A 13,182-nucleotide genomic window follows, 5' to 3' on the forward strand; every position below is an offset into this window, starting at 1 on the left:
GGAGGACTCTGTAGCCTTGCAAGAGGTGGTACTATATACTATTACGCAAACAGCATTGAGTGGCAGAGACGACAGAAAGCGAACGGACGCGTCGAGTATAAGCAAGGCTTTACGGAGCGAGAGCGCACAGAGATATTAGAGAGAGACAGAACAATTATAATATATATATATATACACACATACAATTATAGCATTATTTATTGTTTTAGCACTTTTATGATGGCACGCAGTAAACGATTTACGGTGGAACAAGCTCTGGAACAATTACTGGAGAGTGACGAGGAGAAAGCATTGCTTAGAAAATTCTAAGCATTCCTAAGAAAAACGCCCGGGACTATTTGTAAATAAAGTTAAATTTTTCATTGTTCTTTACACATTTTATTTAACAATTACACATGTCTGTCAAGCAAAGGCTTTGACAAATATATTTTTTGTTCAAAAACTGTTCACTATTGTTGTGTGATGAATGATTTACAGAAAAATAAATGCCACAAATCAATTTATGGTACATTTTCACTCATACTTCCTTTATAAACATATTACATGTGTGCTTATGTTAGCTTAGGGTCTTCTGAATCCATACATACCAAACACATAGTGTTCCATCTCCATTACATATAGTTTATAAGCCCAAATGTAAAAATAGAGAAAACGGACCAAAAAGAGCTTAGTCCCCAGAGGGTTAATGGACTAGACTCTGCACGTGTGGACAATGACTAGGGTAGCTGACCACTGGCTATTCATTCTCTACAGCAAGGTGAGCAATGGGTCCCATGAGGACTCTGTATTTTATACAGATCAGTATACCCATTGTGTATTTACAGAACAGCATTGTTAAAATGACTTTTTGATTCAACTAACAAGCCACTTGTATTCCTTCAGTTATTAGTCCACATGAACAGTGTTTAATCTCAGGTGTGTTTCAACATATGCTTGTTCAAGCTGCAAACTTGTTCTTTACTTTGTTTTTATTGCAATAGACAATAAAACAACAATGCAATTAATAATAAAGTACCATATTAACTAAAGTATGGGGGTCTCTTTTTTTTTTACTCCACACTTGCAACACAACAGAGCCTGGTAAATATTGTTAACAGAAGTAATGCCTCTGATACTGTAAACATGAATTGTTTTTTGTACAGTTATCCTGACATTTACAAAACTAACTTTGTGGCCCACTAGTGGGCCTCTGCCCAGTGGTTGAGAAATAATGAAGTTAAGTGCTTAAACAGTAGGCAGGTACTGCACAAAAAAACTGTGTAACAAAATGTAAACAAACTTAATATAACTTTGTCTATGAACTCAAAGTTTTCCTAAAAAGACACACAAGTTCAATTTCTTCTTCGTCGGAGTGTTCCCCCAGCAGTAATTGACTATAGGAGGATGGAGGAGCAGGGCCCATTGGTGGCGTTCTGTACAAATGTGCAGGGCCCTATGGGTGCTGGTGTGTGTGAATGTGCAGGGGCCATGGGTGCTGGTGTGTGTGAATGTGAGGGGGCCATGGGCTGTGTTGTGTATATATGTGCAGGGCCCATGGGTGGTGGTGTGTACGAATGTGCAGGGGCCAAGGGCTGTGCTGTGTATGAATGTGCAGGGCCCATGGGTGGTGGTGTGTACGAATGTGCGGGGGCCATGAGCTGTGCTGTGCTGTAGTGCATGAAATGAAATGAAATGAAATGTAGTGGTCAGGTGGGGCACGGTTTGCTTGTGGCTGGGATGTCAAGTGTCTCACAAGGACATCCAAACTATGGCTTATTCTAATTTGAGTCTCTGTAATTGTGTCCAGCCTATTGCTGTTGCTTATTTCAGCCTTCTCCAAGATATCTACAATCTTCCTCTTAATGTCGAGGTCAGTCTGCATTGGATCCACTCTAATTTTCTTCTGGAGCCTTTCACCTCTATGGCCATCGAGCCTCGCCTTGAAAAGAACAGAGGGACAGTATTAGCATTCATTAGCTAATCATATCTTTGATATTGACAATGATAAATCGTATGGCATGGCCAGTGGTGTAGTCCAATGTATTGTAGTGGGTATACTGTACATGTATGGGCCTATATATGGGGTGGGAAATATCATAGTGGGGGATTTTTCTGCATCAAAGACTTCATTTTCTGCATTCTGACACACTTATGTTTATTTATTTGTACAGAATTTTATCTTTATTTACTTAGGAAAAATCTTTTTATTTAACCTAAGCAATAATAATAAAATAAAAAAAAGACAAAATTATAATGGAAAGTATGATGTCACATGTCATTGGACATTTTTAAGCGAAATACTAGCGCTTAGTGGGTAACATGCGTATCACGTAGACTACACCACTGGGCATGGTGTATGTAGGATATATGAACAAAAACATACCTGAAGTAGATTTCTCTGTTTCTGGACTGAGGTAAGGGGGCTGACAATTGATTCTTCTATGTTCGACAGATCCGGCGATATGATGCTCGCGTTTGACTCACTACTAGTGTCCACGGTGTCGTTCACCTCTGATGTTTCAACACCAGCCTCTATTGTTGTGGTGGCTGGCGACCCACCCCATATTTCGTTACATAAATCAAAATATAGAGTGATATCTCGCCCATGGCCACTCCGCCGTTGGGTATCCACAGCCTGCCTATACTTGATCCGGATGGCTTTCAGCTTTGATGTTATCTGACTTTTACTGATATCATCTTTCTCGTGTGGATATGAAGTCCCTCCAGGTACAGGATACTGCTGAAGAAATTCAGTCCATATGTTTGTATATTTTGCCTGGCAGGACTCCCAGTCCACGCCCTGTTGTGCCTTTGTGGCTTTGAAATTTAAAGTAGTTTGGAGCAATAACTCCACCTCCTCGTCTGTCCAGACAAAATTGTCACCTTTTGCTGTTCGGTTCGCCATATCTTTGGACTTCGCGCTACTAGGGAGAGAAGTAGTAGGAAGGTTGTACGCAGGCGCGCGGACTTGGTGTTGTTGTGTGGCAGTGCTTGACATTGCCACCTAGCCGCCTGGAGTGCATACTACATCGAATTTCACACACTTTTGCGTCACCATATACACGCAGATTTCCCAACCATAACGCTCGTCTAAACGCAGAATAAAAAGTGAAAACGCAACTCCACTTTTGCGTTTTCTCTTCAGATCGTTTCCGTGTAAACATAGCCTTAGTCTCCTTGTGTTTACTGTCTTGTGTCGGTTCATTGTGATCCTTACCTCTGTGTGATCATTGTGAGTTTTGAGACCTTGTGATATCCTTTGAGTTTTCTGTTCCAGAGTAGTGTCTAGTTATTGTTAGTCATAATCTAGTTTAGTCTCTTTGTGTCTTGACAACGTTTTGCCCCCTTGTGGGTTTTGTTTTCCCTGTTTGTTAGTAAATAAACTATTTGTTACACATCCTGTTTCCATTTGGGTTCACCCGTATTTATCGTGATACTATGCAACCAGACACGGCTAAAACAATGCTTTGATTACCACAGCATGTCGCTTAGTACAGTATGCTCAATAATCCTAAGCAGGGGCGGTTTATTCATTAGGGCGATTGGGCGACGCACCACCAAAGTGTGAAAGGGAGTTTTTCAATCACATTCACAATATCATTCAACCACAGAGTTACGCTAGCCGTCACTGTACTTCTGGATATAGTCCAATCAGCGTCATGTCACGTTCTGTGGAGTACCGCCTCTTTTTGGGCGATTTCACTCTGGCTGAGAATCGCCCAGAGTGTTCCCATATACTTACATTCAAAGTTGTTTTTTTTCAAACTGCAGGCACTGCAATGCATTTTCTATGGGTTCCGGGAGGGCTCGCACTAACGTGCTTACGTCATCATACGTATCCTTAACTTGTGCAGCGATTGGTGAGAACAAACATACACTATTAAAAATCTTTAAGATTAAGTGACAAATAATATTTGAAAACAATTTTGAATTTGAACAACAAGAAAAAAATGAAACACTACTTTAATACCTTTATCAAATGTGATTAAAAAAAATAAAAATAAAAAAGAGAACTAGAGTGAGAGAGACTGTTGGGACATCTCGCGAGTTGAGGCCAGTTGAACTTGAACAACGTCATGGCGAACGCAGTTAATTCTATCGTGTCATTAAAATAAATGCCATTCAACCGTCGTAGTAATCAGGACCAGGGCTCATTTCAGGAGCAGGAGCAAGTAACAAGTTAGCAACAGGAAGAACAAGATCTAGGAGGGCCTTGGGAGAAGAAGACAAGCAGAGGCTGTCTAAGGAGGTATATATTGCTGACCATTTAAATACTCGAGTGTTGGAAAATCTAACTTTGTTTTTACAATCAGTTTAGGAAAGGATGGTAGCAGTCTTTTTTACTCCTAGCATTGTATTTTGAAATTTGTACATTCCATTCGAACACCAACACAATCTTTATCCTACACGTCAACGATTCAGTCAACAATATTATTTGTCGCCACCTAGTGGAATCTTTAATAAAATAAACTATTTGAGTGGATTGAAAATGCATGTACTGGTCAAAAACCCTTGTCAAACTCCATTTGAGCTTGAATTTTGGTAAAATGTTAATTAACGTAACAACACACACACACACACACACACACACACACACACACACACACACACACACACACACACACACACACACACACACACAGACACAGACACAGACACACACACACACACACACACACACACACACACACACACACACACACACACACAAATCATCGCTATCGGACAGAAGCCTTGTATGTCCAAAACTGTTACTTTTCAGGAAAGAAAGAAAGCCTGTTTTAAGTTTCCTGCACATCTCAAAACCTAAAGTTTCCTTTCAAGGGAACTCGAGCTGCGTTTAAGACGCGGTGGGAACGCTCTGCGTGATTACGTCGTGAAGCACGTGTAAAATCAGTCCAATGGAAGCCCGCTACGACATAGGTGACGTCATAGACCAGGAAACTATAAAGCAACCCTGAAATCAGACCGCGATAGCTTCTGTACCTTCAGCAAACGCTCTCTGTATATCTGTCCTTGTCTATTTATTGTTGTCTGTCAAGCCCCTTATATATATATATATATATATATACATATATATATATATATATATGTATATATATATATATATATATATATATATATATATATATATATATATATATATATATATATCACTATGGCGAGCAAGCAAAGTTATAAACCTTGTGTTGTGCCCTGCCCTCGTTATATCACGGGTGGGGACACACATCGTATGTGTATTGCTTGTTTGGGAGTGGAGCATGCCCAGTCAGTCCTCGAGGGGGCTGACTGTGAGCATTGCTTGAGTTTGTCTATGAAAACTCTCCGCTCTCGCCGGGCGTTCTTTGAGGAGGACAGTTCGGTTCGCGCTCCCCGAGGTGCGGGTCCCGCTGCTGCCGAGGCACAGCGTCGACTTTCATCTTGGGGTTCGCAGATGGATCTAGTAGCGGGGTTTGAGACGGGCCTCGCCCTTTCTCAGCCCTTACCTGCTGGATTCGGTGTCTTTGCCCAGGAAGGAGCCCGCTCTGCGGCTTCTCCTTCCCAGGCTGAGGCACCAATATTACGGCTATCCAGTTCTGAGGATCTGGATGTCGGTAGTATGGGGGATATTGAGTGTTCGCCAGCTCATACCCCTGCTGATCAGGAGCTCATGGAGGTTTTATCTCGTGCTGTTACTAAATTAAATATTGAGTGGCCAGCCGATGATTTCGATGTTGAATCTAGAAAGAGTCTTTTAGATGAACGTTATTTACCATCTAGATCACGACCTCCTCGTCGGGAACTCCCGTTTTTTCCCGATCTCCACACCGAGGTGTCGAGATCGTGGATTAAACCGGCGTCTTTCAGAGTGCATAACCCACAAACTAAGAATTATAGTAAAGTTCAAGGGATTGATCATTATGGTTATTTGACTATGCCTCGTGCTGAAGACACACTAGCGAGCTATCTCTCCCCTGAGTCTTCTTCTTCTCTGAAAGCCCCGACGTTACCCACCAAACCATTAAAAAATACATCTTTGTTGGTGGGTAAAGCGTATTCGGCAGCAGGTCAGGCCGCAGCATGTTTGCACACTATGTCGATTCTCCAAGCGTACCAGGCTGACCTGCTGAAGGACATAGACGATAGTGAGGAAGTTAGTGCTGACGCAATTCGAGAATTGCGTCGCACGACAGATTTATCTCTCCGAGCCACCAAGGAGACGGCCAAGTCTGTGGGCCGCTCTATGGCAGCCTTGGTGGCCACGGAACGCCATTTATGGTTAAATTTATCAGAAATAAAGGATAAAGATAGATCTGTTCTTCTGGACGCACCGCTGTCACCTACAAGTCTGTTCGGCGACGCTATAAATTGTGTCGTCGAAAGGTTTCAAGAAAATAAGAAACAAGCGGCTGCGTTTCAGAGGTTTCTTCCTCGCCGGTCTATTGTCCCCGAGGCTGCTCGTAGTATAAAGTCTGAGCAGCCTCGTCCGTCTACGAGCTCCGCTCACAGAGTTCAACCAAAACAGAGCGTCGCCGCTCGGGCACCTCCTCAATCTACGGTTCCTGAGTGGCGCTCGCAGCCCAGGCCTGTTAGGGGTAGACAAGATCTGAGGACTGTTATCTCTAAGAGAGCTTGGGCTAAGAAGAAGTCCTGACGCCAAGGCTATCAGGCTTCTGAGGGTGGTCCCCTCCAGGGAGGAACAGTTCCGAGGAACCGTCCCTCCTTGGCACCCTCCGGGGGGCGACTCTCCGAGGAGAGCCGCAGCGCTGCCACTTCGGTTGTTCCCTGCCGGTTCGCCGCTTCAGGGCGCCGAGGTGTCAGCGTCCCCATGCAATCCTCTGAGGAGGGTTGTAGAACGGTCAGTTCGGTTGTTCCCTGCCGGTTCGCCGCTTCAGGGCGCCGAAATGATTGTTCAATCAAATCCAGAGGCCAGTCTCGAGAGACTGGTTCCCTTATCGGAATTTCTGGCAGCGTGGAAACTTCTGCCAAATATTTCTCTATGGGTCCTGCACATAATAGAAAAGGGTTACAGAATTCAGTTCGGTTCTCGTCCGCCCAGATTTCAAGGAGTCCTCCCCACGGTGGTGGACTCACAGCAGGCTCTGATAATGGAGCAAGAAGTACTGACACTTCTTCGAAAGGGAGTTATAGAAAGGGTTTCTCCTCCCAGCAGAGAGTCAGGGTTTTACAGCCGTTACTTCAATGTTCCAAAGAAGGATGGAGGGCTGCGTCCTATTCTAGATCTGCGCCAGTTAAAAAGCAGGGTTCAGAAACTCAAGTTCAGAATGCTTACACTCAAACAGATTGTATCACAGATTCAGTCCGAGGACTGGTTTGTCACAATAGACTTGAAGGACGCGTACTTCCATGTATCTATTCATCCTCATCACAGGAGGTTCCTGAGGTTCGCTTTCGGGGGCGAAGCATACCAATATCGGGTTCTTCCATTTGGCCTAGGTTTATCTCCCCGCACTTTTACAAAATGTAAAAGACGATTTGGTTGATTTTAGCTCAGTCAGAGCAGGTGGCAGTTCAGCATTGAGATGCTGTTCTGTCCCACATAAAGAGTTTGGGGTTGCGGCTAAACACCAAAAAGAGTGTGCTCCTCCCTGCTCAGAGGACCACTTTTCTAGGTGTAATTTGGGATTCGACCACAATGCAGGCACGCCTGTCTCCTGCTCGTATTTCTGCGATTCTCACAGCCGCAAAGAATGTGAAACTAGGCCAGTCACTCACTGTGAAACAGTTTCAGAGACTGTTGGGTCTCATGGCAGCTGCGTCCAACATTATTACTTTTCGCCTTCTGTACATGAGACCCCTGCAGTGGTGGCTCAGGACCAAGGGGTTTTTTCCGAGGGAAAATCCGTTCCGCAAGATCAAGGTCACGCGGCTATGCCTTCGTGCCTTGGCCTAGTGGAAGAAACCTTGGTTCCTCGCCCAGGGCCCAGTGTCGGGGGCTCCTTGTCGACGCGTCACGCTTTCGACGGATGCTTCCCTCACGGGATGGGGGGCGGTCATGAGTGGCCGCTCGGCGCAAGGTCTGTGGCAGGACCATCAATGTTCCTGGCACATAAATCGTTTGGAGTTGATGGCGGTATTTCGAGCACTCAAATATTTCCTGCCAGACCTGAGAGGCCATCACGTGTTGGTCTGCACAGACAACACTTCGGTGGTCTCCTATATCAACCATCAGGGGGGTCTGAGGTCACGTCACCTTTGCAAATTGGCCCATCAGATCCTCCTATGGGCCCAGGGGAAGTTACTGTCGCTCAAGGCGGTATATATTCCGGGGCATCAGAATGTGGGAGCAGATATTCTGTCGAGACAGGGGCTGAGGCCCGGGGTGTGGAGACTTCACCCAGAAGTGGTGGAGTTCCTGTGGGAAAAGTTCGGTCGTGCTAAGGTAGACCTTTTTCGCATCATCAGATTCAACCCATTGTCCCATGTGGTTCTCTCTAACGCACCCAGCTCCTCTCGGTCTGGATGCTATGGTGCAGGTGTGGCCGAGGCTGCACCTGTACGCCTTTCCCCCGATATCTTTGCTTCCGGGGATTCTGGAGAGGGTTCGCCGAGAAGGGGCTCGTCTGCTACTAGTAGCCCCTTATTGGCCGACCCGAGTTTGGTTCTCGGACTTGGTGTCTCTTCTGGACGGCTCCCCCTTGGAGATCCCAATCAGGGTGGACCTCCTGTCCCAGGCCGGGGGCACGATATTTCACCCTCGGCCGAAGTTGTGGAAACTGTGGGGCTGGGCTCTGAGGGGGCCAGGCTGAGGAAGACCGGTCTTTCGACCGATGTTGTAGAAACCATTCTTCAATCCAGAGCTCCTTCCATGAGAAGGCTGTATGCGCTAAAATGGAAACTTTTCACCACGTGATGTGTTGAACGTCAGTTAGATCCTGTTAACTGCCCTGTTGGTTCAGTTCTTGATTTTCTGCAAGACCGTCTCTCGGCCAGGTTATCTCCTTCCACCCTAAAGGTTTACGTGGCGGCTATATCTGCCTACCACACCCCTCTGGGGGGTACTTCTATTGGGAGAAACCCTCTAATTACTCGCTTTCTCCGTGGTACATTGAGGTTGAGACCTGCACTGCACTCTAGAGCACCGGCTTGGGACTTGGCCATTGTACTCGAGGGTCTGGCTTTAGCTCCCTTTGAGCCCATCGAGGAGGTTTCAGAAAAGTTCCTCACTCTAAAGACTTTATTTCTCCTTGCTATCTCATCTATCAAGAGAATTGGTGATTTACATGCTTTGTCGGTTGCTCCTTCATGTCTGGAATTTGCACCTGGTATGGTGAAGGCATTTCTCTACCCCAGGCCGGGTTATATTCCTAAGGTCCCACTGAATGTTGGGGGCCCAATAGTGCTGCAGGCCTTTTATCCTCCACCCTTTAATACCCCTGACCAGGAACAGCTTAACCTGTTATGTCCAGTCCGGGCTTTAGATGCCTACGTTCACAGAGCTGCCCTGTGGCGTAAATCTTAGCAACTATTTGTTTGTTTTGGGTCACTCAAGAGAGGATGCCCTGCATCTAAGCAGGTTATGAGTAAATGGATAGCCGAGGCTATGAAGCGGCCGGACAGCCTTCACCTATGGCTGTGCGGGCCCATTCTACTCGGAGTATGGCGGCCTTTATGGCCTTAATTTCGGGAGTTTCCCTTCTTGACGTGTGTAATGCGGCAGGATGGTCCTCTCCGCATTCATTTGTCAGGTTTTATGACCTTGACCTCTCCACTCCTGGGGCGAGGTTGCTTGCTTCTTAGCGTGCGCAGGACCTCACATACTCCTTTTCCACCAAAAAAGAACTGGTTCGGAACTGGTGCTGGTTCAAAGTTAGTTCGGAGTTGGTTCAACTTGCGAACCTTCTCAGAACCGGTTTGTTTTCCCACTGACTTGAGCGCCCAGCGAACGACGTCGTTACGTCACTGTGTACGTCGCTATACAGAAACGCTAGCAAGTACATTAATTTGGGATTATCTCTAACTTGTGTACCATGAAGGCTTTAAAAACAATTGAAATAAGTAAGTCTTTTAATCTTTTCCTTTGATATGTAATAATTTCTGATTAGTTATGTACCTCTGTCTTGTGTCTTTTTTTCTTTCCGTTTATTTGTTCTATATTTTGACTGTTTTCTTCTTTGCTTACATAATGTTTTCAATAAAAAAATAAAATTAAAAAAAAGCTAGAAACGCTTGCGCCAACTTCAAGCATAATAATTACAATGGTGGACTACATCGTGTTTCTGCAAATGTTTCTCCTGGCTTTGCGGTCATAAAATATGTTTAGGACACATCTAAACCCGCCTCCAGCCCCGCCGTAAGCATGACACGGTGGTAAAAGAACGGTTCTCTGGTTCTAGTCCAGCAAAGAGTTGGTGCCGCTTTGGAACCAGTTTTCCTGGCCGAGAACCGGTTCTTTGGCTGTCGAAACACAAAGAACCGGTTCGCGAGTAGGCACCGGCTCCGAACCGGCTCTCAAAATGCTTTGGTGGAAAAGGGGTAACACAGAACGGGCATTTGTCACTATGGCGTAGTGGGTATAGGGTTCCCACCGCGTCTCAAACGCAGCTCGAGTTCCCTTGAAAGGGAACGTCTCAGGTTACGTATGTAACCCTGGTTCCCTGATAGGGAACGAGACGCTGCGTTTGCCTGTCATACTTCCTGCATGCCCTGATAGACTTGCTTCAGGTTTTTCAGAAGCTATCGCGGTCTGATTTCAGGGTTGCTTTATAGTTTCCTGGTCTATGACGTCACCTATGTCGTAGCGGGCTTCCATTGGACTGATTTTACACGTGCTTCACGACGTAATCACGCAGAGCGTTCCCACCGCGTCTCAAACGCAGCGTCTCGTTCCCTATCAGGGAACCAGGGTTACATACGTAACCTGAGACGTTAAATCTATTAAAAAGTCAGCATGCGATAAAGTTGATCTGAAAAATTTGCCCCCCCTGAGAGATTTTGCAGGAGCCGCCACTGATCCTAAGCCTAAGTAATGAGCATATATTCGATAACATTTGCATTAGCAACCAGTAAAGTACTGATAGCAATGTTGCTGAAACAACTACAAGCATTTTGCTGATGCCTGAATAAGCTTAGCACAGCATGTGACAATGACACCAGATATAAGCCTAAAACACAGCCATGTTCCAAATAATGACTGGGCTAAATAACATTAAAACAAGTAATTAACTGATAAATATCAAATCAATTATTTAATTGCAGGCCTAATCATCTAGTTTTTAGATTAATAAATAACATATATTGATCAAAATTTGAAACCAAATTTTCTGAATAAATATAATTTTTGTTTAGTTGCATCTTATGCCTGAATGAACAGACACAGACACATGCAAAGGTTAAGGTGAAAGGCAACAACAGCATCAAGAGTTTTAACATATAAACCAGCTTGTTTTTACTCTCGAGTGTGATATCCTTCCACATTTCCACTAACTAACTGGTGTGTGAAGGTAAAGGTAAAAGACATTAGAATGGATGTAATGAACTGATAAATATCAATTCATATGTAGTTTTCTGTCACAAATAAAAGTATGATAGCACTGTACAGTCCTGCATTTAATAATTTGCGTGCCCTGATTTTTTCAGAGTCAAACCTGCCGTGGCACACAAAAGGTTGAAAAACACAGTCCATGAAACACAATGAGTTTCGTTCCACTTTCATTACGTTTGCCATTTGATGTTGCGCAACGTTGTGGTGGTTTTTGGTCGACAGCAAAAATGCTCCAACTAATCGTTCGGTTTGTAATGCGGACCGAACCGAAAGCCTCGTACCGAACGTTCAATACGAATACATGTAACGTTACACCCCTACTAGTTAGATGTTGAATCACAACAGCTTCAGCTTAACATCAACAAGTCTAATGTTAGACAGAAAATATAATTATCCTCCTGGACAAAATTATTAACACACATTTCCTTTCTTCCTTTTCTTCCCCATGAGGAAGAAATCGCTTAAACTGAGCTGCTGCTGTCTTTTCATCTTAAACTCTAACATGTCGCCACTCGCCAGCTGCAGACTCCCGCTTCCCAAACAGTCTGAGCCGTTGAGGGGGCGAGCCGGTGAAAATACGTTTTGTTGCGATTTCAAATTTAAAAGCATGCGATTTTAAAGATTTCAAAATCAAATATTTTTTATCCGCGGTATAATTTTTGGGTGGGACAAATGCGACTGTCTCCAATATTGGAGGGGACACGTCCCCCCCTGTTCCTACGCCCTTGTTTCCTAACTATCACCACAAGCTGCTTGAATTTGTGCTGCATAGTACTAAAAGCACAGCATGTGCAAAGCGAGTAGTTGCCAATGAAAACAGATAAGTAACGCAACCAATATGATCGCATAAGCCTAGCAAGAACATTTTTAATGAAAACTAGATTAGCCCTAGCAACACGGATAGCATTAGCAACAAGCATGTTGCCAATACCCTGATAGCTTTCAGCAATGAGCATTAAAAAGGAACTTAGCTTAGCTCCGTGAAGACTTTCAGAGATGAATGGAGAGTGAATCACATGGAGTCCTGTGCCAATAATGCAGTGATGCGAGCAGCAATGCAGACTGAGGTCACTTTCAAATCAGGGAACTTAGGATCAATGCAGCGAATCTCGTGTTCAAGTTCACGAACTTGAATGAATCTGAGGTGAAATACTTTTGGGGAACAAATTCCTTTCGCTAAATCCCCAATTGCACGATTCCCTGTGAGATGATGTGGTTTGCCTGCTGAATTTCGCCATTTAATTAGCTCCTGGGAAATGCGATAGCTGCTAATAATACTGAAGGAGCTTATATAAGTGATATGTGTCATATTGCTGCTATAGGTAGACGTGCATCAGCTGAGAGTCAGCTGATGCAAGCTTGACTAACGTGACCAGACAGAACTGATGCTACACTTAATTTTTGACAGGTCTGTCATCACTGTGTTTCCTCAAAGAATGGATGGATATCATGATTTCCGTGTTTGGAACGGTCAGCTTATAAAGTATGCTGGCTATCAGATGGAAGATGGCAGTGTGATCGGGGACCCATCAGGTGTGGAGTTTACACAGGTAATTAAAATAGAAGCTTTGAGGAGGACAAATATATGTCCTCTGCTTTATATGATCTCATACTTTTTTTTTTTAAATGGCATCTGCCAACCATTTGCCTCTGTTAAAGGGGCATTCGGCAACTATTTCAACTTAATAAAACCGTTTAGAAATCATTTGGATGGTTTA

At 44.4% G+C, this 13,182-nt stretch overlaps 1 protein-coding gene across 1 annotated transcript in view; it reads left to right on the forward strand.

The window, feature by feature from the left end:
- LOC143739208 (nitric oxide synthase, inducible-like) overlaps window positions 1-13,182 on the forward strand; it is a 62,136-nt gene that overhangs the window by 16,394 nt on the left and 32,560 nt on the right. Inside the window, exon 7 of the mRNA XM_077231519.1 lies at window positions 12,873-13,014. Coding sequence (XP_077087634.1) covers window positions 12,873-13,014 — 142 coding nt within the window. The remainder of the gene's footprint in view (window positions 1-12,872; window positions 13,015-13,182) is intronic.

The sequence above is a fragment of the Siphateles boraxobius genome, unplaced genomic scaffold, assembly GCF_051911475.1.
Source record: "Siphateles boraxobius isolate OS27281-9 unplaced genomic scaffold, OSU_SipBor_1 16, whole genome shotgun sequence".
In the NCBI taxonomy this organism is placed as follows: Eukaryota; Metazoa; Chordata; class Actinopteri; order Cypriniformes; family Leuciscidae; genus Siphateles; species Siphateles boraxobius.